This window comes from Notamacropus eugenii, chromosome X, assembly GCF_028372415.1.
Source record: "Notamacropus eugenii isolate mMacEug1 chromosome X, mMacEug1.pri_v2, whole genome shotgun sequence".
NCBI classification, from domain to species: domain Eukaryota; kingdom Metazoa; phylum Chordata; class Mammalia; order Diprotodontia; family Macropodidae; genus Notamacropus; species Notamacropus eugenii.
In genome coordinates, this window is record NC_092879.1 from 98,822,623 (window position 1) to 98,846,347 (window position 23,725).

The 23,725-nt window shown below is 43.1% G+C and overlaps 1 protein-coding gene across 9 annotated transcripts in view; it reads left to right on the top strand.

Annotated features, from left to right (window-relative positions):
* Positions 1-22,901, top strand: part of CCNB3 (cyclin B3) — a 27,196-nt gene extending 4,295 nt beyond the window's left edge. Inside the window, exons 2-12 of one of the 9 annotated variants that reach the window (XM_072626816.1) lie at positions 7,050-7,198; positions 8,997-9,080; positions 10,749-10,867; positions 12,249-12,405; positions 13,474-13,572; positions 16,191-16,283; positions 17,834-17,971; positions 18,802-18,957; positions 19,943-20,092; positions 20,418-20,548; positions 22,612-22,901. In XM_072626816.1, coding sequence (XP_072482917.1) covers positions 7,091-7,198; positions 8,997-9,080; positions 10,749-10,867; positions 12,249-12,405; positions 13,474-13,572; positions 16,191-16,283; positions 17,834-17,971; positions 18,802-18,957; positions 19,943-20,092; positions 20,418-20,548; positions 22,612-22,687 — 1,311 coding nt within the window. In that variant the 5' untranslated portion in view covers positions 7,050-7,090 and the 3' untranslated portion in view covers positions 22,688-22,901. The remainder of the gene's footprint in view (positions 1-7,049; positions 7,199-8,996; positions 9,081-10,748; positions 10,868-12,248; positions 12,406-13,473; positions 13,573-16,190; positions 16,284-17,833; positions 17,972-18,801; positions 18,958-19,942; positions 20,093-20,417; positions 20,549-22,611) is intronic. The other 8 variants (XM_072626818.1, XM_072626817.1, XM_072626819.1 and 5 more) reach the window with 8 other exon arrangements.
* Positions 22,902-23,725: the final 824 nt, after the last annotated feature.

Below are 23,725 nucleotides of genomic sequence, written 5' to 3' on the forward strand. Positions count from 1 at the left end.
GTTTACCTCAGTTTCCCTTGTTTTTCCTCTTTGCCTCACTCATGTCAGTTTCTGTTCTTTCCCCCCCTTTTTTCTCCTCACTCTTACCTTAGTTTCCCTTCTTTTCCCCCACTTTTGCCTCCCTTCCGCACTCTCTCCTTTTATCTCACCTCCCCCTTTACCTGCACATTTTCTCCCCTTTGGCTCTTTTTCTGAGACTTCATCCCTCCTTCCCTCCCCCCCCCCCCCCCCCCCCCCCCCCCCCCCCCCCCCCCGTTTCTCATCAGCTTTCTTTAACTCATTTTTTGTCTGCTCTACCTTTCTCTTTGGGCCATTTTCTCCTTCTTCCTGCTCTGTTTCCCTCCACCTCTCCCTCCTTCCTGCGTGCTCTGCCTCCTTTCACCTCTTTTACCCCAGATTTCCTCCATTTTACTTTTACATCACTCCCTCTTTCGTACTCCTTAGTTACCTCACCCCCATTTTTACCTCAGTTTCCCATGTTTTCTTTATTCCATCTTAACCTCTGTTCCCCTTTCCTTCATCCCATTTTTAACCCACTTCACTTTTTAACCCCATGTGTGCCACACCTCCGTTTGCTCCATTGTTATATTATTTCCTTATTTTTACTTTTTCCCACTTTTCCCTCAACTCCCCTTTTTTCTTCACCTCATTTTTACTTCACTTTGCCCTATTTTTCTTTCATCTCCCTTTCTTTTCTTCAGCCGACTTTCACCTCTGCCAATTTTTTTGGGCACTCTGTTTTTTTGTCCTCCTCTCCTCCCTTTACCCTTTCTTGTCCTTACCCTATTTTGACCTCAACTCACCTTTTTTGCACCATTCTGACCTGTACTCTCTCTTCCCTTCCTTCAGCTGCCCTTTCAGGCTCCTCCTTTTTCATGGCAGCTCTCTAGCCCTTCACCCGTGTTTTCCTCACCCCACTTTACCTGAACTCCCTTTCTTTGCTTCCCCTCATTTTTGCCTCACTTCCCCTTCACTTCATGCCATTCTTTCTTAGCTCCCCATTTTTCCTAGACCCCCTGCCTCTCTTTATTCCATTTGACCTTAATTCACCTCCATTTGCCCTCTTTTTCCTTTAGTTGTGCTGCCTCTCCCTATCCCATTTTCCCTCAACTCTCCTGCCTCTCCTTACCCTGTATTTACCTTAGTTCTGCTTTTCCTCATTTACCCCATCCCTTCTTCTCCCACTTCCTCTATTCAGCCAGTTCTACTTTTGCTTGTTTACTGCCTTGTCCCTTTTTTCCTCTGCAATTCTTCCCCCTCTTTTCAGTTTTCCTTAGCTTCCCCCCTTTCTTCAACTCTTTTTCTCTCCACACCCATTTGTGCATCGTGCCATCCCTCCCTGACTCAGTGGCTGGGCACACACTCACCTTGGGGACCTTGGGTGTTCTCTTTGGTGTAAAGTAGTGGGGTAAAGTAAAGAAAACCCAGCAAAGTTAGGCCCCCTTTCCTTTCACCCCCTCAACCTTTGAACTTATTTCAAAGTTACACTTTACATAATGGAACCTCATTTTCCTCATCTAAAATGACTGTTGGAATTGGGAGATTTGAAACTCAGTCCAAATGGCTGATCTTTGGTTGTTGTTTTTGATTATTTTTTATTGGGTTTGTTAATGTTGCCTCCTGTTTTTTCATGTGCTCTTCCTTTGAATTGTGTCTTTGGCATGTGGGCCACTCCTACTTCCCCTCTACAGATGGCTGTTGAGGGCGAGGGGCCCTGGCTTTTGACCTCTTTTTCTTCTGATCCTTCACTTTTCCTGGACTGGATGATATAACTACCCCAAGCTTGGCCAGGGGAGTCATCGTCTGGAGGCCACTGGAATGAACTAGTTAGGATAGTAAAGGAGTAGTGGAATGACCCTAGTTTGGCTAACCTTGTTGTGACCCATGAGGCATTGGCCCATGGCCTTTGGGGCTTCATGTGCCATCCCAGCAGAGTTTTCTAGTTCCCTTCATTCCTTTGTCTTGGATTTATGCTGGGTTTTTTTTAAACCTGGTAATACTTTGAATCTAATGATTCAAACCCTCAGGATTTGAAATTGCATTGCTTTTTTATCTTTTGCCAGGGTTTTGCTTTTCCTCCCAAGAGAAAATAGATTTTTGTTATTTTGTTTTTCCAAATAGTTTGTATGGTATTGAAATTAATTGTTCTTGAAATGATTGGTAGAATCCATCTGGACCTGCGGATTTTTTCTTAGGGAGCTCATGTATGGCTTATTCAATTTTTTTTTCTAAGATAGAGTCATTTAAGCATTCTATTTCCTCTTCTGTTGATCCATACAATTTTTATGTTTGTAAATATTCATCCATTGCACTTAGATTATCAGATTTATTGGTACATAATTGGGCAAAATGGGTCCTAATAATTACTTTCATTTTATCTTCATTGGTGGTCAATTCATTTGATACTGGTAATTTGGTTTTCTTCTTTTAAAAAAATATCAAATTAACCATTGGTTTATCTATTTTTTTTCATAAAACCAGCTCCTAGTGGTTTCCTTTTATTTTTATTATTCTTTCCTTTGATTTCCAGGATTCTTCATTTGGTGTTTAATTGGGGATTTTTAATTTATTCTTGTTGTAGTTTTTGTGTTGCATGTTCCATTCATTGATCTGTTCTTTTTCTATTTTATTCATGTAAGCATTTTGAGAGATAACTTTTCCCATAAGTATTGCTTTGGATGTATCCCATAAATTTTGATATGTTGTCTTGTTCTCTTTAATGGAATTATTGTTTCTTTGATTTGTTCTTTGAGATCATTCTTTAGGATTAGATTATTTAGTTTTCAATTAATTTATAATGTTTCCATAGCCCTTTGTTGAATGTAATTTTTATTGCATTATGATCTGAAAAGGATGCATTTAGTATTTGTGATTTTCTATATTTGGTTGTGAGGGTTTTATGCCTTAATACATAGTCAATTTTTGTGTAGGTGTCATGTACTGCTGAGAAAAAGGTATTTCTTTCCATTCCCATTCAGTTTTCTCCAGAGCTCTATCATATCTAATTTTTCTAAAATTCTATTCATCTCCTTGACTTGTTTCTTATTGCTTTTTGGTTACATTTATCTAGTTCTGAGAGGGGAAAGTTGAGGTCCCCCACTTAGCATAGTTTTACTATCTCTTTGTTTCCTTCTGCTACTCATTTAACTATTTCTTTTTTTATTTATTTATTTTTTTATTTTTTTATTTTGTAATGTTTAACAATCACTGCCATACAATTGCGATTTTCATTTAACTATTTCTATAAGAATTTGAATGCGATACCACTTGGTGCATGTATGTTTAGTATTGATATTACTTCATTGTCAGTGGTACTTTTTAGCTAAATGTATTTATCCCTGATTATCTCTTTTAATTAGATCTATTTTTGCTTTTGCTTTCTCTGAGATCATGATTGCTACCCCTGGTTTTTATTGTTTTTTTTTTTTTACATCCGCTAAGGCATAGTAGATTCTGCTCCATCTTCTTCCTTTTACTCTGTGTGTGTCTCTCTCCTTCAGGTGTGTTTCTTGTAAACAACATATTGTCATATTCTGGTTTTTAATCTGCTCTGCTCTTTGCTTCTGTTTTATGGGTGCATTCATCCCATTCACATTCACAGTTATGATTAGTAGCTGTATTTTCCTCTATCCTATTCTTTCCCCTTTCTTTATCCTTCTCTCTCTCTCCTTTTACCCCATCCCTCCTCAAAAACATTTTGTTTCTCTCCACAGCCTCCTTCAGTGTGCCCTCCCTTCTATTACTACTTCCCCTTCTGTTGTCCTCATCCTCTCCTACTTTCCCTGTAGGACAAGATAGATTTCTGTAGCCAGCTGAGTGTGGATATTATTCTGGCTTTGAGCCAATTCCCATGAGAGTAAGTTTCAAGTGTTGCCTACCACCTTCCCCAACTTCCCTCCACTGTAAAATCTCTTCCTTTTGAGCCACTTTGATGTGAGATAACTTACCCCATTCTACCTCTCCCTTGCTCCAGTGCATTTCTTTTTCTTACCCCTTAATTTTTTTGAAATTGTCCAATTATCATTCTTCACTCACACTGGTACCCTCTGCTTAAGTATACTCCTTCTAACTTCCCAAGAGTGAATAAGTATCATCTTCCCATACAGGACTGCAAACAGTTTAACCTTTTTGAGTCCCTTATGATTTCTCTTTCATGTTTACCTTTTTATTCTTCTCTTGAGTCTTGTATATGAAAGTCAAATTTTCTATTCAGCTCCAAGTCCTCTATTTTGTTAAATGCCCACTTTCCCCCCTGCAAAGCTTATACTCAGTTTTGCTGGGTAGGTTATTTCTGGTTCTTCATCTTCTGGGATATCATATTCTAGGATCTCTGATCCTTTAATGTAGAAGCTGCTAAATCTTGTGTGATCTTGACTCTTGCTCCATGAATTTGAATTGTTTCTTTCTGGCTGCTTTGCAATATCTTCTCCTTGACCTGGAAATTCTCTGGAAGCTTTCTGTTTGGGGATCTGTTTCAGAAGGTGATTGGTGGATTCTCTGAATTTCTGTTTTGCCCTCTGGTTTTATGGCAGTTTCCCTTGATAATTTCTTGAAATATGATGTCTATTTGATCATGGCTTTCAGGTAGTCTAATAATTCTTAAAATTCTCTCCTGGATCTATTTTCCCAGTAAGTTGTTTTTCCAGTGAAATAGTTCACATTTTCATATATTTTTTCATTCTTTTAATTTTGTTTTGTTTCATGATATCTCATGGAGTCATTAACTTTCACTTGCCCAGTTCTAATTTTTAAGGAATTATTTTCTTCAGTGAGCTTTTGCACCTTTTTTCTATTTGACCAATTCTAAGGAGTTCTTTAGTGAATTTTTGTGCCTCTTTTACCAAGCTGTTGACTCTTTCATGATTTTCTTGCATCATGCTCATTTCTTCTCCAGTCTTTCCTCTACTGCTCTAATATGATTTTTAAAATCCTTTTGGAGCTCTTCCTGGACTTCTTTTTGGGCCTATGTCCAGTTCATATTTTTCTTTGAGATTTGTAGGTAGTTGTTTTGACTTAGTTGTCTTCTGCATTTCTGTCTTGATGTTCCATGTAACCACAGTAATTTTCCATAGTCAGGTTCTTTTTTTGTAGTTTGCTCATCTTCCACTCAGTTTCTTGACTTTTAACTTTATGTTAAAGTTGGGTTCTCTGCTCCTAGGGTGGAGAGGGCACTATCCTAAATTTTAGATTTTTTGTGCTGCTGTTTTCAGAGCTAGTTTGGAAGGTGGTGGGGGAGAAGGGGGAGGGGAGAAAGAGGAAGGAGGATGGTCTATAAGATTTCTGTTCTTCCAAGGTAGTATGATCTAAGGAGAGGTGTGGTCACTGCTCTCCTGGCCTGTGCTTTGATCTTTGAGCTACTGCAAGCACTCTTTTCCTCCCTTGAACTGTGACCAGGATCCCTACTCCCCTGGGGCCACAAATGCTGGTTCACTTAGTGCTACCTCCTCGCCCCCGGGACTGTGACCAGGAATTATACAACAGAGTACTCCACCCAGCACCAACAAAGAATTCCCTGTACTCTCCTTCAGAGTAATTGTCTCACTCCCTTACCATTTATGGGTTGAGAGTTCCTAAAACTACCATGCCCATGTCCCCAAGACCTGTTGCTGGCTGGCAGGAGCCTGGTCTGGGCTGTACTCCACCCTTTCCTGCTGCCCTCCTAAATTATCTTGGGCTGGAAAATTGTGTCACCCTGACTTTGTGTTAGTTCTGTTCCACAATTTTTGGGGAGGTGTTGTTTTAAAGATGTTTAGAGGGGAATTTGGGAGAGCTCAGTCAGCCAAGTTCCTAGCTTTACTCCACCATCTGGACTCTACTTCTATTTGTTATTTTATAAATAAAATTTAATTTTAAAAAGATAACCAGTAACTTGGATAAATCTCTTCCCCATTTTAAGGGTCAAGGGTCCTGCCATTTGCTCCTTTCAGCTTGGTAGCTTTGTGGTCCTTTTGCCACGAGGGCATCAGATGTCAGTGCCACCACCCTTAGCAGGGATGGGCACCCTGTATTTACTCTATACAAACTTTAACCATTCATACTTTATATAAATGTTCTTGCATTCTCACTGAAATGCTGTTATACATGTGCAACCTAACAGTTCCTTGCTGTGTGTTGCTGGGGTTCCTAAGCTGAGGTCCATGAACTCTTTGGATAGCTAGACTTGTCTGGCTTTATGGGCTTGACAGGACCAGGACCCAGAGAGGAGTGTGGCTGTAGCTGTGGGGGCAGATGAGAATGCTGCCCCCTGCAGGTGCAGGTGTAGATTCAAAGCCTAGGGGATGGGGAGCCCAGGTTGAGTCTGTCCTCCTACCCCCAACAGAGAAACACTTTGTTGGCTGCTTAGTGACTTTAATAAAATTTCCCCTTATCTTCTCTGGAAAAATAATCTGGAGATCTGGCAGCTGCATCTCCATTATTAAGTGTCTTCTTTGTCATATACATGAGCTTTAGTGAGTGGGAGAAGTTACTTTTACCGCTCTCCGCTGAAGGAAAGGGACCCTTCCAATGGAACTTGGTATAGTTAACTTTGGGGCTTGGAATAACCTGATCACTCATAAATTTCCAAGAGAGACCAGGGAAGGTAATAGAGGGGAGGACTGGGAGAAATTCTAAAGCAAAAATAAACCAGGTTCCAAATATTCCAGGCACTGCAAAAGGTCTGAACAAAGCCAAGGTGACAATGCTTTGGTGTCTGTTCAACAGTTTGTCTCCTTTACTTTTTGGAATAAAAAGTTTTAAATGTTGTGTTAGCCCATTCAGCATTGCTGTTTGGAAGAAGCAGACTCAGTCTGCGAAAAGTGACCCTGGTTGGTCCTAGAGACTATTGGTGTATGTTGCTAATGTGAATTCTTATACAGTCCCTTCAAAATAATTAAATCATCAATCCTGTTTCTAGGGCAGATGAAACTGTTTCTGGACTCAGTACTGAAGGCCCTAACTGTGTCTCATAGATACGAATTCCTGGTGTCCAGAGATAATAATACGTTCTCTTTTAACTCAGTGATGACTGTTCCCAGGGGCCTTTGCAGCTTGTGCCTTTCTGATTGCAGCAGGAGTGTGGGGGAGCAAGCCATTGCTGAATCTGTGGGAGATGCCAGTGCCTCGAAGCTCCAGGCCTGCCCATGGCAAGGGACTCCGATCCAGCCAAACTCAAACGGTGGAGAGTACTAGAGGTGAAGCACTTAGAGACGTGGACAAGGTTAGCCAGGAGCTTGGCTTGCTCTCTCCCTTCTCTCCAGTCTGTTCACTGACGCTGTATGCGCACCCCTCCCCCCCCATCTGTATGTGTTTTATTTTTTAAAAAATTAGATTTTATTCATGCTTTTTGTCTTCTGGTCATGTTCTTTTTAAAAATGTCTTTTTATGAACTTGATGGACATTAAGAAATATTATTTCATATGTAAAGAAGGACCGAAAAAGAGGTTTATATATAAAACTATGAATCTATTGACATATAAGTATATAATCAATTTAACCTGATAGTTCCAAAATCGTCCTGATTGTTTGTATCCCTCTGAACTTCCTTCCCTCTTCTGTGCATTTATTAAATGTTCGTTTGACCTTGCTTAAGTGGCCCAGTAAATACAGCGCTGACCAGAATTCAAATCCAACTCCAGACTTTTACTATCTGTGTGACTTGGGCAAGTCACTTCATCGCTGCTTGCCTCAGTTTCCTTATCTGTAAAATGGCACCTACCTCCTAGGGTTGTTGTGAGGATCAAATGAGATAATAACTGTCAAGCGTTTTAGTGCAGTACTTGGTATACTGTAAGTGCTATATAAATGTTAGCTGTTAACATTATTTATTATTATCTTGGCATCATCATCACTACCCAGACAACCCCCTCCCAATAAAAGCTCTCCTTTGTGCACTGCTTTCTAATAACTACACATACCCACACACCCCCCTCCCTCCCCACACACATACCCCTCTTTCTTCCAACAAAAAAAACCAATTTAGCAAAAGCCAAACCAATAGTGTTTGTGCGGGATGGCTTTTCCACCAGTCTACTCCCTGCAATCTGTCACCTTTGTGCTGAAGGGGCTGGTCAGAACTGTGACCTCTTGGGGGTAACCTGAGTTCTGATAATGCAAACATTTGCATGACTGTAGTCATGCTATCAGTTGGTCTAGATTTATTTTCTTTTTATCAATACGGGTTTTCCCAGGTTTCTCTGAGTTCTCCCGTTTATCATTGGCTGGCATGCATGGCACCACCATGTGTTTAGCCATCTCCCCATCAGCAGCCCCTCACTTTTCCCTTAGTTCTTTGTGGTTTCCAAGAATGTTCCTATAAATATTTGAGGACATATTGGACTTCTCTGTCATCGATCTTGGGCTTTATGCAGTCCCTTCATTAAAGGGCCTGATCTAGATGTACTTTTAACAGTAATAACATCATTGTTAATGATAGCCCTACTGTGTGCCAGGCCATTAGCCCAGTCTGCCTCCCATTTAACGTCATCATCAAGTGCACCTGAAGGTTTGTAAAGTGCTCTGTGTTATGTGTCTCTTGTTGCTTACCCAGGAAGTCTTAGATCTGGACTTATATCTTTCTCTGAATTCTTTTAATCAGGTAATCTACCTGTGGTAGAGTTGTCAGAATGGGGGAAGGAAGAAAGGAATGGTGGGGGTCAGGGTGGGGTGGGGTGGAGAAGCACGGAATATAGGCCTCGCACAGCATGTGGAAACTTGGTACCAGGAGGCCGGAAAACGGGGAAGAAAAATAAGTGGGGAGAGACTATCAAACTGAGTGTTTGTGACTAGGGCCGCTGGTTGTCAGATACTTCGTGTTACAGTGCTCGTGAATCCTGTGTCTGCTTAGCCAGTGATCGCCTCTTTTGGGCGTGGCTGTGTGTGTCTTTGTGTGTCCTTGGCTGTGTGAACCTCACTTTTCCGTTGTTGTGTTTCTGATGTGTCTCCTGAGACCCTAAGGTGAGCATGGATCTCCATGCTGGTAGGCCCAGATGTTGTTACCCATATATTTTCTTCAACAGGAGGAAAATAGCCAGGCAAAGAGATCACCATCTTCACCACAGGGAGCACCCAAAAAGCGATCAGCTTTTGGAGATCTCACCAATGTGAGTAGCCTGGTTGTGTCTTGGCTTGTCAGTGTCTTCTAACCAGGTGATGGCTGATGAACTCTCTGCCTCAAAGCAGCTGGAATTTAGCCCCTTTGCTGTCCTGCTCTTCCTGACTGTTGGACTAGGCCCTGAGGCTCCCTTTCTGTTTGGAACTAAATGTTAGTGGGGTCTTTCTTTGTGTGCTTATGAAGTCAAATCAGGCTCAGGGCTCTGAGTGACCTTTGCTTAGATTTAAGTTTAGGGTACTTTGCAGAGAGGTGGGGCAGGGGTGGGATTGGAGGATTGCTTTCTCTGTTATGAGGTCTTTCCTTTTCCCAGTGTTGGCTTATCAGGTAGAATAGATACCATGCTGCATTTGGAGACGGTGTACTTATTTTGGAATCTTCCTGTGTTTCTTGTCAACATATCCAACTTGTGCCAGTTGATGTAAATGTCCAAGTTCAGCAGTCAAGGGAACATGGTCACAAGAAGGAGGCTAGATAACCTTCCGATCGCACTCGAGTTAGTTTCCTTGCCTCCTGTTAAGTAGAACTGCTAAGGTGATATTATAACATTTGACATCTACCTAAGGCAGGGGTTTTCAACATGGGCTCCGTGAAAGTGTTTTAAAGAAATATTCTGATAATCCTATTTTAATTCTGAGAAAGGTCCACAGGCTTTGCCAGACTATCACCAAAGGGGTCTATGCCCCAAGCAAGGTGAAGAAACCTTGCCCTAGGGAAAGCTCAGGGTACTTTAGCAGGTAGAAGTTTGTACAAAGGGAGCTTGGGGAACATTCCTCCAGAGCAATTACTGGGGTTCTCCTGGGACAGTCCTAGAAGTGTCTGGTCCCTTTGTGATTTCTAAACAGACATGTAGGACAGGGGAGTCTAAGGGCTTTAGCTGAACCAGATTACATATGGTCTCCTCTTATAAAACTAGTTCTCAGAGGCAGGCCTTGCAGTTCTGGGACATAAACAGTGGCACGTCTGTGGATGTCCTTTTGATTCTTGTATGACAGAGAAGGGTAGGGAGGGATAGTTTCGGTCCAGAACTTAGGATTCTACCTTGGCGATGTGCAGGTAGGTAACCGTCCAGCATCGAGGGGTGATGGATGAATCTTTCTTTGGCCCCTTCAACTGGTGTTGCATATGAGGCCCCTGCAGTCTAGTGTCCTCTGTTTTTCCTCTAACTTTAACCTTAGCAATTTGGTCACTTCCTGCTCTTGCTACTATAATAAGATATTTAATTTAAACCTTAGTGGTTTACAGTTAGCCTAATGTGACCTGCTGAGATTAACAATGCGTTAAGATGACACCTTGAGTGGTAAGTAGACTCAAGCCAGAAGAGAAGGAACTAGAAGGTATATCTAGATGTACTTGAGTGGTTTAATTAATTAACCTCAGAAGTAGGCCATGGTAGTAGAACTTGATTGTCCTTTTCATTTTGGGGTGTAAGTAAGGATTTCGTTTCCTCCTGCCTCTTGGCCCATAGATTAAATAGGCAAGTCAAGGATGCAGAATGCTACCCTGAGTCTGGTAGCTAACCAGGCAATGATTTGAATCAGACACGATAAAGACAAATTTTCTAACTAGTGTTACTCGAACCTTCTTAATTGAACTTTACTTTCCTGAGGAGTGGTTTTCCTGTTAGAATTGCAATGCTTCTGTCCACTTTCTTTTCCAGGCTCACCAGAATCAGCCTACACAGTCCAAGAAGGAGGTGGTCAAGGGGACTGCTAAGAAGACACTTAGGAGCACTGTGGCTCATGATCTCTCCAAAAACAATGAGATCAACTTGAAAAAGTAAGAAAAGCCCTCTAGAGCCTGAAGTTTAGGGGGCGCCATCTATTCTGCAGCAGAGAATTAGTTTAGTAAGCCACGATGGTTTTTGTCATGTTAATCTTAGGGGCTAATATTTTAGGTGAAGTTGTATCTGTGCCTGAGCTGATTGGGAAACTGGCAAAGGGGCTGTGTGCTTACCTCTTAGGAATTCACTCGCCATTTTCATGGCTGGTTTGTGAGAGTGTAGGCGATGTTAATTTTTGGGAAACCTTGCAGAAAATAATCAAAAGTTTGCCACCCCTCCTGAGAGCAGTTGGATTTTTGCTGTTCAAAAGTAACCCTTCTTTTACTGGCCCTACCTATTCCTGTTCTTGGATTATTTCTTGCTCTCTACCTTTGTATGGAGGGGCCTAGAACTGTCCTGATGGCCAGCCAGTCTTCCCCCTCCCTTCACCCCTCCAACTTTTATTTAACTTGATCTCTGCTGCTTTATTTTTCTGACCTGGCCATTAACATTTCCCCTGAAGGGACCATATTGCTTTATATCATATCCCTATAATTATATTCTTGGCCTCCTGCCCCACAATCTGATCTCAATCTACTCGAGTCCATGTTGTCTGCTAGGCAGTGCAGACCAAATTAGCCGTTCAGCTCTCCACGTGGCTTGGCCATCTTAAGAACTTGATCTGGCATTAGCCTCTAGATTAAGGGTTCCGCCTGGCATTTCAGCTCAACAAACTGTTTTAAGTCTCTACCATATGCAAGGCCCTATTAGGAAGGCTGTTTTTCTATGTGATCTAGCAGGGCTTTCTCTGCATATCACAGCTTGAATCTGCCAGGTTCTTTACTCACATAGGAAATGAGGCTCCTAGAATCTTTTAGTATCTTCCTTCCTTCTCAATGACTTTTCATGTTGAGATTTCTAAACTTGGGCTCTGTTTGCACCAGCCCTGAATTCTGGCTTGACATCCGCTGCTTTGGGTCTAGATATCATCAGCCCCTCTTTATCCTGTAGAACCAGAACCCTTCCCTGGTCCAAGGCGTTTTCCACTGCCTGTCTTGCCCTTCTTCCCACACACTCCTTAAGCTCAACCATGCGTGCCACCTCCTCCTCTGCCATGGGTAATCATGGACCATGGGGAGAAATAAAGATGACAGAGGTTAAAGACCTCTGGCAGAGTCTGCCCATTCTGTTGCCTGGCCTATTTATTGAGCATGGTAACCATGGGAATGGAGGAAGGGTGGGGTGGGGTTTAGAGAAGATCTGTCTGTGTTTTGAGGCCCTTTTCCCAGTCAGGTTCCCTAAGAAGCAGCATCAGAAATCACCTTTCATGCTCTTTCCCAATGAGACAGTGGCCAAGGCTCCTAGGACACTTTGGCCTACCTCTGGTTTCTCCCACAGGTCTGGGTCCAAATCTCTTCCAGAGGAGGCCTCTGTCAGCTCTGAGCCCACTGTCAAGGAAGGGTTGATGCCTATCAAAGAGGAGAAGCCTGTGCTAGTGCAGGAAGGACCCGTTGTTGAAGGGGCCTCAGCTGCAGTACAACCAGGACCAAGCAAGGTATTCTTCTTTCCCCTTGTCCCCCATTTTTTTTCTTATTCCTTGACTAGCTGAAATGACCTTTGGGGCATCCATGAAAGTCTCAGAAAGGAAAACTTGGAGCTCTTGGAGATTTTCCTTCACTCCTAGCCGGAGGATGACAGTGCTTAAGATTATTTCTGAATCTGTCCACAGCCAGATGAACCAAGCACTGATTTCTTTTGGGAGGGGCTACTGAAGGTCTGGGCTCAACAGACCATGCTCCTTGGCTTCTGGTACAAATCTGTCCCCAAATGAGGCTGCCCTTAAGTTCTTAGTTATTGATGAGCATGTTCAGTAGGTATTTAAGCCCCCACTGAATGATGCTAAATAATTCAGGTTTGAGAGGAAGGGCATGCTTCTTTTCCCTAGGGGAATACAGAGTCTAATCAGATTTCAGCAATGATCAGATTCATGATCAATTATCAGAAAGACCAAGGAATACTTACCTGTATGACCCCTGGAATACTGGTAGAAGATGAAGGGAGAAGACTTCGAGGAGGTGGACTTTGAGCTGTGAATTAGAGGGTTATAGTTTGGCAAGGAGGAGAAAGGGAAGTCATCATGTATGTAGACCAGCCTCAGAGAAGATTTAGAAGGTGGGAGGAGACTTGAGTTGGGAAAGGGAAGAAAGGCAATACATTTGACCCCACCAAAAGGTATAGACTAAACGCTAGCAAGCAATGCAGGGAGACAGACGGGGTTCCAGGGTAGGCTGATCTAGCAGTAAGGAGACCTAGCAGCATCAAAGCATCCTGTCCTGGTAGGTTTTCCCCCAAAGAGATGCCTGGCTTCTGTAGTACTGCAGGCATGTCCAAGGATGGAGTTCTTTCAGCAGTTCAATCATGTATTAAGTATGCAGAGCAGTAGTTACTAGACCTTGTGACCTGTTCCACACTTCAGAGGAGTTCAGGTTTGACCCTGCTAAGGGGTTAGACTTTGAAGTACCTTAGTAGGAGGATGGGGAGGGGACAAAGAATCAAACTTGGTACATTTCTAAGTCTCCCCTGAGAGGTGCCTCTTCCTGATGGAGCCTTCTGGTGACTCCAGCAGATGCCTGGGATGGAGAATACTGAAAAAGTTGAAGAGGACCTATATGCCAATACAGAATATGCCAAGGACATCTTCAGATACATGAGAAAGAGAGAGGTATGTGACACACAGGTGGCTAAGGAGCCTGGGGAATAGAATGGGGAATGTGTTAGCTTTTTTTTTTTTTTAAATAATGTTCCAAGTCTCCTCTCAAGCCTGTAAATTGAAGACATTGAAAACCTCTGAGGACCCATAAAACCATTGTCTTTAGAACCAAGGAGGCAAAACCAGGAAGAGAAACTAGCTAGATAGCTTGAGAACCCAGCCTAGACCTCACTTCTGGGGCTGTTGTAAGAAATCTGTGCTTTTATAATCTTATTATAATCTATTATACACCCTACATGTGTATAAAATAGTATCCCTTGATTTTTGCCTGATAATTGGAATTTTTTTCTTCTTTCTGTATGTTCCAAAATCTTTTCATTAACGGTGTAATTCTTTTATGTGATCATAATCTGTTGTCATTCTACTTCTTCCTCTGCCTTGCAGCCCCTAACTCTGTTGTCCATCTTCACCATGACTTCCATCCCTCGACCCCTCAGGCCTTTCCCAGGCCATCCCTCCTGCCCTTGCTATGTTCTGCTTCCTATCCCTTTCTCATCTTGACCCCTTGGTGACCCAGTTCAACTCCATGCTGTCCTCTACTCCTGAGGCTCTTGCTCCCTCCTTCTGTTGCTGATCTTGCCCTGCCAAGATCTACCCACTGCCCTCTCTGCTCTTTGCATGCTGCTGAACAAAACTGGATAGCATCACAAAGCCACGCTGACTGGGCCCACTAGGAATTTATGTTTCATAATCTTAGTTGGGCCCTCACTGTGGCAAGGCAGTCCTTTTACCCTTCTCTAATTGACTGTCCTGTTTGCCACAGTGGCTTTTCCAAATGTTTTCTTGCTTCATTAAACCTCCTGTGGCTCCCTTTCTCCTACTCTCTTGGCTGAGAATCTTACCTCATATCTTACTGAACAATTTAAGGTTATTTGCTGAGAGCTCCCTCTTTTCTCCCTCATCTTCCTCCACTCGCTCCTCCTTCATCCCTGTCTCATCTTCTCCTTGCCAGGGAGATTTCCTCTACATACTCAAGTGATCATATGCTATCCCATCTTCTCCAGCAGATTTCCCCTTCCCACCCTCATTAACCTACAATCTTTATCTACTGGCTGCATCTCCAACATATCCTTGTCTTCCCCATCCTCGATCCCTCTGTTGCCACTAGCTGTCATCACAGATCTCACTCCCTTTTGTGACTGAGCTCCTCAGTCTACAACTGGTGCCTCCGCTTCTTTCCTCTCTCTCCTCAGCTCTCTGCAGCCTGGCTGCCACCTCCAAAGTTCCTGGGGTTTTCTTCATTTTAAACCTAATGCCCTTTCCCCATTTCTCCTCTTGGCCTCTGGCAGCCTTTGCCACTGTCCCTCACCAACTCCTGTGGAATCCTCTCTTCTCTCTAGGCTCGTTGGACTTTGTTCTCTCCTGGTTCTCTTTCTACCTTTCTATCTAACAACTCCTCAGTCTCTCTCTTTTTTTTTAAGATTTTAAAATTATTAATTCATTTGAAATAACATTAGCAAATCTATTACATGTTAAAATAACATCTTATGGGGGAAAAATTAAATTTCCAAAAGAAAAAAGTTAGTGAGAACAGTAACTTTTTTTTTTCATTTTTGCAAATCTCTTTAATGTCTGGCTTAGTGAGAAGACAACTGGATTCTCACATCTGCTTCTGCATTTATCTGTTCCTCTGTGTCGTTGTAGCTGAAGCATATATAGAAAATGCCTTTACTGGATCTTCCCCAGGACTCTAGCTTAGACCTTCGCTTCTCCCTCTTTGCTATTTCATTTAGTGGTCTCATCAGCTGTCATGGATTCTATTATCATATCTGGCAGGTAGGTGAGAAAGTGGATAGAGTTCCAGGCCTGCAGTCAGGAAGACCTGAATTCAAATTCAACCTCCTTACTAGCCTTGTGACCCTTGGCAAGTCATTTAACTTCTGTTTGCCTCCATTTCCCCATCTGTAAAATAACAGCGCATACTCCCAGGGTTGTTATGAGGATCAAATGAGATAATCATTGTAAAGTGCTTAACACAGTGCCTGGCACAGTGTGAGCACTGTGTAAGTGTTAGCCGTCATCATCCTCATCTGTATAGATGATTTACTGATATATTTATCCAGCCTGAACTTGTCTCCTGACCTGTAGACTTAGATTTCCAGCTGCCTATTTGACATACGGAATTGAATGTTCCCTCAACATCTTGAATTCACAATGTCCAAAATTGAACTCGTTATCTTTCCCTGCAAACCCTCTCCTCTTGCTAATTTCCCTCTTACTGCCAAGGGCATCACCTTCCTCCCAGTCACTCAGACTGGAAACCTAGGTGTCTTCCTTGACTCCTCCTTCTTACCCTCCATATCCAATCAGTTGCCAAGCTCTTTTGATGCTACCTTTGTAACTAACATATCTGATCTCTCCCCACTGCAGTCCATCTTCTGCTTAGCATCAGATTTTCCTTAAGTACAGGCCAGGCCACATCACCTCTCTGTCGCTTTCTCATGCAGATGTGAACCACAGATCTAAGGGCCCTTTCAGGTAGCATCTGGATCCAGGAAGGACTCAGAGGGAGGGAGGTCACAGCTCTGGTCATGGTAGATTCAATCAGCTTTGTTCCTCTTGACTACCAGGAAATTTTCCCAGTCTCAAACTACATGGTCAAGCAGCATGACATCAGCAAGGATATGAGAGCCATCTTAGTAGACTGGATGGTGGAGGTGCAGGTGAGTCTGGCAGCCTCTGACAGGGAGACCTGTGGGAAGAGGTTTCAGAGAGAGTGGTTCCTTGGTGCCCATCTTGGGAGGAACAGGTAGGTAGCAAGGCTGACCCGCCTCTGTAAACACATTCTCTGCTCCTGTACCCCACGAAACCTATAGTCAGCGCCTTCCTTTCCAGGTTCCTTTCTTCACAAAAATGTCTGCTTGGGGCTTGGTGTCGTGACTCCCCAGAAGATTTACCATTTCAGTAAGGAAGAGTGTTTGGGGGCTGGGGTCTTCCTCAGGCACCTGAAACCCATCTTGTCCAAACAGCGTTTTTGGCAGAAGGCCTCTGAGCTTTGAGTGATAGCTTTAGAGAATAATCCCTTCTTTTAGTGGAATTTGATGTTTTCTCATACATTCCCATTTGATCCTAGATAGTTTTGAACTAGAGAGCACAGTAGTTATTTCCAACTATGGATCTGGAAATGGAGGGTTAAAGGCTAACTTGCCCAAGGTTGTAATGATAGAACTAAAACTCCCTCGGTTCTCCTTGCCTCTGCACAGTGTCTTGTCGGGATTATTTTCCTAGTGCTGTCTTACTCCAATGCCTTATTGTGCCATAAGAGATGACCCTGAGTGCTTAAGTCTGTGGCAGATTCTCCTAAGCTGGGCCCACTGACAAACAGCCATGGTCTGTTTCTAAACCCAGAGAGCTTATTACTTGGTTGGTTGCATGGTAATGAATTTTTTTAGCCACAGCAATTCTTCCTTGGTGTAGAAGACAGTTCTGCCCTCAAGGGACTTAAAATCTAATTAGAGATAAGATAGAAACAGACAAATTAAATAACAAGGCAACATGTAATTGTTGTAGAATTGGGGTATGTATGTGTGTGGAATTGTTGTGGCCCAAGGTGCCTGAACAAGTTTGGTTGAAGAGGTTAAGCCTTGAAGGGAAGAGCCTCCCTTAGAAGGCTAATCCTGTGGCCTGCTGGACCATGGCTGTAAATGGTGATATCATTGCCTTGTGGTAGGCCTCTGATGCTGGCAAGGTTAGGGTAAAATCCAGCATGGAATGTTCAGGGCTTCTTGGAATTGCCAGAAGCTGATGTCCCACACTCTTTTCTTATGGCCTGGAATTGCAGCTTCTCCCAGAAGGCTAAGGTGCCATTGGACTATGGACTGTGGGTTTTGTGACAGGGAGAAGCTGTGTCTTGTTCTTTCGCGCAACCTTTTCCCTTTTGTAGCACTGAGGTAAGTAACTATGGCACTTGGCTGAACACCTCCCAGGTACAGGCCTTTATGGAATCTCTTCGCTTGGGCTGGGTTCCTGGGAGGAGTCTCCTAGGAAAACGGCTGCCAATTTCTGCTCATTTTCCCAGCCTTTTTGTCCGAGAACTGTAGGCCTGTCTGAGTTCTGATTTGTAGCCAATGCCCTCTCTGGGTCTTATTGATGACATACTTTGAGTGTGTATTTACCAACTGGTAGCAGGAAGCAAAAAGCAGCTAGAAACAGCCTAGATGACAGAAGAGACCGTGTTGGACTTAGATATGGAATATGTGTTCTCCTTTTTCAGGAGAACTTTGAGCTGACCCATGAGACCCTGTACTTGGCAGTGAAGTTGGTGGATCACTACTTGATGCAAGTGGTATGCTTGAGAGACAAGTTACAACTGATTGGATCCACTGCTATCCTGATTGCATCCAAATTTGAGGTGAGTCCCTGGGTGTGATTATACAACCTTGAGAGAAGCATCATGTGAACTATTTCTTATCTAGAAATAGAGAGGCCTGAATGCCTTCTTCACCTCTACCGAACTCTGTATGTGCCCTGCCCAGGAAAGGAACCTAGTGTTAAGCTGCTATAACTGAGTGTAGTAAGGGTTGGAATTTTCTCCATTTCCTGGGTATCCAACATCCTTCAAAATTCCCTTTGGTGGAGGTGCGAGGGGTAAGGGATGTATGTCATGTCACGTACAAGTAGGATGATTCCAATGTAGGCTTGCTGCCATCTCATATCTGTTCCCACATAGGACGTCAGGGGGTTTTACTACGGCCAGAGAAAATGTGCTTCAATCTGATGTGCTGGAGACTCTGTTTGCCTCTTGTTAACAGTGATGTGAAATAGTATAGATGAAATGAAAGTGACTTCAAAGAAATGGCATGTTATATTCCCTACCAGGGATAGCTTTTCCTTTCCCTTGGCCCCTTCTTGGTAACCAGAGTTCCCTTTTTCTCTCACGTTTTTTAGGTGGTCATTGAGTTTCTTGTCTTGTCCTTTTCTGACCTTTTCTTCGGCTAGGCATTAAGAAATTCTAGGGTTTTGGAATAACAACTAAGGCCTTATTCTGAGACCCTCAAAATGTGTTTGTTTCTAATGAGTCTTTCAGATCAATCAGTGGCTTTCAGAGTTGGCTGTGAAGGCCTGTGCCAAGAATTAGGGATTTCTTCTATCCTCCCCCTCTCCTCATTCTTTTGAGCACCCTAGCCTAAGGGGATAGACACTATACTTGCTCCCATGTAACTCTTTTAACTTTGCCTTTAGGAACGCTGCCCACCCTGCATAGATGATTTCCTATATATCTGTGACGATGCTTATCAGCGAGAGGAGCTTCTCTCCATGGAAATCAGCATCCTCCACACCCTCAACTTTGACATTAACATTCCTATTGCCTATCGTTTCCTGCGCAGATTTGCCAAGGTGAGAGGAAGTCATTATAGGTCACATCGGCCTCTCTCTACCATAGGTGGCTCTTTTAGCATGGGACGAAGCGAGGTTCTAAGATTAGGGGCAGCTTATTCATTCCCAATTCCCTAAGTCAGGACACGACAACATTTCAGGAGAGTGTCATAGGGCAGGGGGAGAGCTAGCTAGGTGACGCAGTGGATAGAGTCCAGTACCTGGAGTCAGGAAGACCTGAGTTCAAATGTACCCTCAGACACTTAGTAGCCATATAGCCCTGGACAAGTCATTTAATCTCTCTCTGGCTCAGTTTCCTTATCTGTTAAATGGAAAGAACACCTATCTCCCAGGGTTCTTGTAAGGATAAAATGAAAAAGCATTTCATAAACCTTAAAAGTGTTATATAAATACTGTTATTATTCAGAAGGCAGTATGAGTATGAGGAGACTGGAGAGAGGGGTGCAAGGTAGTACTTCTTTTGGGTAATTTTGCCCAGGGCCATTGCTAATCTGCAAGCCACCCTGTGCACCATGGCCTGGGAGGTACCTTTAGGTGACCAAATGCCGATTCTAGGCAAGGAGAACTGACTCATGGGGACGGAATCTCAGCGACGTAAGGGATCTCGGAGGCTCTCCCCCTACAACATCCCTGCCTGTAGACCCCCCAATGAGGGGGAGCATTCCCCGCCCCTGACGAGGCCCAAGCCACTTTGGGACATTTCGATTGTTAGGGAGTTGCTCCTTTATTGAGCAAAGAGCTTCCTCTGCAATTTCTATCTCTTTGTCCTTCAGCATTTAAAGTATTTAAGTATTTCAAGACTACAAAAATGGTCTGTGCCACCCCCAGCTCCCTGCATCCCCTAATCTTGCCTTCTCAGTTTCTTCAAGCTTCCAATATCTTCCTGTGGCATGGTTTTGAGTCACCTCTTCATCATTTTCTTTTGGATATGCTCTATCTGATTATTTCCTAAAGTGGGATACTCTCTCATTGACCCCATCTCTAGTGTGCCCACGTCAACATGGAGACTCTGACCTTGGCCAGGTTCATCTGTGAGTTGACTCTGCAGGAGTATGACTATGTCCAGGAGAGGGCCTCAAAGCTAGCTGCTAGCTGTTTCTTCTTGGCTCTCAAGATGAAGAATGTTGGAAAGTGGGTAAGCATTTGGGTGGGAGCACAGGGTGGGCTACAGCCAAACAGACGTAGAGGGAATTACATTCTCAATATCTATCATCAAAAAGTCCACCACAAACCAGGAGCTGATTGATGGGAGAAGACTCAGAAGATATTTCAAGTGGTCAGTCGACATGGTAATTGGAATATGTGCTGTTTTCTACAGGAGAGGCCTTTGGGGCACAGATTTAGGAGACTTGAACGTAGGGTAGGCAGTTTCCCTCAAATTCAGTGTCCCTGGTGTGGCTCAGGAAAGGTCCCATCCACCCCCTTGGGCTCACAAAGACTGCTCTGCTTCCTTACTCTAGACTCCCGCATTAGAACGTTACAGTGGATACCAGAGCACAGATCTCTTCTCCTTGGTCAAGAGACTCAACTTCCTGCTGACTTACCAGCGCTATGACAAACTCAAGGCCGTGCGCACCAAGTACTCTCACAAGTAAGAGGCTGGGCTGTCTGTTGGGAAAAGGCTTTGGAGACCAAAAGGGGTAACTTTTCTGGCTCATGTGAGGAGTGCTAATAGCTTCTGGCTTCCACATGTTATTCTTTTTGAACCTCCTTTTCTGATTTTAGCCAGTGGAGTAGACAATGAAGGGAGCTATGTACCACCCTCAAAGTTTGTCACCTGGGCCATAACTGTCTCCTTAAAAGGAACACAGTAAAAGCCTTCCTCTCTGCAAGTCTACCCGTAAGGGAAGACAAGGCTCATTGGGACCCCTTTATCCTTTAAAGATAACTTCCCAACGTTAATAAATAATCATTGAATCCTTCAACCAAAACAACTCTAGTTAATTTGAGATGAAATGTTCTGTACCCTTAAGTTACCAATCTTTATGGAGAGGAAGGAGGGACATGTATTGTTTTTGGGAGTGGGGATCAAGATGAGTCATTGTAACTGACCTGTCTAGCAGTATTTTCATTTACATGTGTGTGTGCATGTGTGCTTACCAAGATTTTTTTTCTCCAATCAAGTTTCTCTCCTTATTCTGATTACCTTGGTGTTTTTTCTTTGTCTCTGTCCCAAATGTTTGCATGTTGGAGGAGGAGGAGGAAAAGGAGGTGTAGTAGAAGTAGAAATAGTAATAAACAGCAGCTAACATTGGGCACTTCAAAGCTTTAAGGTTAGGAAGCACTCTTCCGTTATCAGTCATAAACATGAAGTGCCTACCTACCATGTGCTAGGCACTGTGCTCAGGTGCTTATTTGGTCCTCATAATAGACCTAGCCCCATTTTACAGATGAGGACAAATAAGATATCTCTCTTCTGTTCTTGAATTTTTAAATGATGGGACCTTTCGTATGTAGGTTGAGGATCCCTTCGGAGCTTTAGCTCTAAATTAATTCTATTTTCTAGAAAACTTTTCTGGTCCAATAGGATGCTCTTCCCCACCTAGTCTGTGGTTTGTCATTCATTGAACACTGAGCAGGGGTGGGGGGGGGGAGTTGGGTCTAAATCTAATCTCTGATTGACTTTTTTTTACCCCCCTTTTTTTCTTTAACCAGAAAAGTCGTTGTGATTATCATTGTTCTTCACAGTCCCGTTTATTGTTTCTGTTGAGATGTGAAATCTTCGCTTCCTCAAAACTGTTTTTGTCAAGTTTTATACTGTAGCTCCTTGTATGTTGACTTTGGATAATAGGACTAAATCATTAAATTAATTGAGTGTTTTGGACTGGACCCAATTATGACCAGTCTGATTTCTTGACTCCTTTATTTTTATAACGAGTTTTGTAACTTACATCTCCATGTGTCCTTCATCCTTGGGTTTTTGGCTGGCGGTTCGACAGAAATAACTTTATCCATCTGTTTCGTCCTCTGCTACTTCACTATTTGTCTTGATGATTAGTTTCTTTCCTGCCTCTTCTGAGTTTTCTTCTTATAAAACATTCTTCCCCTTGCCAACAGAGATGCGTTGGTGCTCTTTTTGTCAATGGCATGACCGTGCATTTCTCTCAGGTTGCAGCGAGAGCTAGCATTTTTAGGACTATGTCAAGTAATGGTGAGAAAGGGACAATCTTGCTATCTTACTCATATCTGGTGGAAAGTTTGTGTTTATTGATTGCAGAGCTCTTGCTTTTAGAAACTTTGGGTCATATTAAAGAAGGGCCCTGTTTTATCTCTACATTTTATAGTCTTTCATATAAATGAATTATCCTCTCTAGGATAATTTTGTTTCTGTGATCTAGCCTTGAACCAGAAGCCCCCATTCACACCTGTATCTTTGATTTCTCTTTCCTTTATTACTATTTTTGTGTTATGGTCTGAAAAGGAGGTTTGTTTCTTCCCTAGTCCATGATCCCTTTTTGTTAAATGTACCATGTGATGGTGAGAACTAGATATATAAACCATTAAAATATGCCAGAGCCTTTCATATTTGATTTGGGTGTATTTATAATGTTAATAAGAAGGAAGCTAAAGCCTGAAAAAATGCTAGAAAAATCAAGTTTGAGATATCTTGGGTGATTTCTGAACTGCCTTTCCTGCCTCCCCTAATTCTTACAGAATCTTCTTTGAAGTCGCTAAAACTCCTACCTTGGATATGCTGAAGCTGGAGGAGATTCTGAAGAACTCAGACTGAAGACTGAAGGACCCCTGTGGGGAAGCCCAAGGCTAGCCTTGTAAATAGACTGTAAATATTTTGGCCTGTCTCTGTCTCCTTCTCCTTGTCAAGATGTTTGTCCCTTTCTTTCTGTCTGTCTGAACTCATGTCATTTTAAGAAAAAACTAAACTTTTTAAGAAGAAACAGTTCCAGTGTTTTGATTAGAAATTAAATAAAATTTTGTGAAGTGCCTTCCCTCCCCTCTTATTCTCCAGGGGCAGATGAGGTGCCCGAGGGTAGAAAACAACAGCCTCCTACCCTCCTACCCTCCCTGGGGAAGATGCCAAGGCTTCTTGGCATAAACCATCCCCTTCTGCTGGTCATTGTCCCCACGGCCTGCCCTCTTGTAGCTTCTCTTTTTCTGCCTCCAGCTCTCTTCTGTAATTCTCCAGTCACTGCTCAAGGAGGGAGGAAGTATTGCTACTCAGCTACTGAGTTCAAGAGTGCCTTCTAGCCCTTACCTGAGAGAGCTTCCCATGCCCAGTAAGTGGGCTTGAGAGTTGGAGCAGCTGGCAGTGCCCATGATAAATACCCTATGCTCTACCTGAGGCTTTTCTGCATTTGCTTATAGAATATATAGAATAAGGAGTTATTCTCCTTTTCGCAGTTTTGCTTTTTAGTACCTAGAAAGAATTCCTGTAGTTGGTAGTTAAGGAAGCTGAGTAATGGGCAGGTTGGGAGGAGGAGTGCAAAGCACGCTTGCCTAGCCTGCCTGGGAATGGGCAGTTTGTTTTCCCATTCCATTTTATTTGTATGTATGTGATGTCACTAATGTGTTGGTCAGAGAAGGCCTTTGAGCTGTGCCAGGTGCTGGCTAACACTTTACACTGATCTGTGCCTTCTGAGGGTATTTACTTTGAATAGTTGAAAAAGAAATCAATGCCACGGTCCCTCCTCGGGACCCATGGGGGGTACAGAATGAAGAGCAAAGTTCAAACTGTGGCTCTGCCTCAAAATCCTGCGGGAGGCAAGGCTGCCCACACCATTTTTCCATCTTCAAGGAGGAGAAAGCTTGG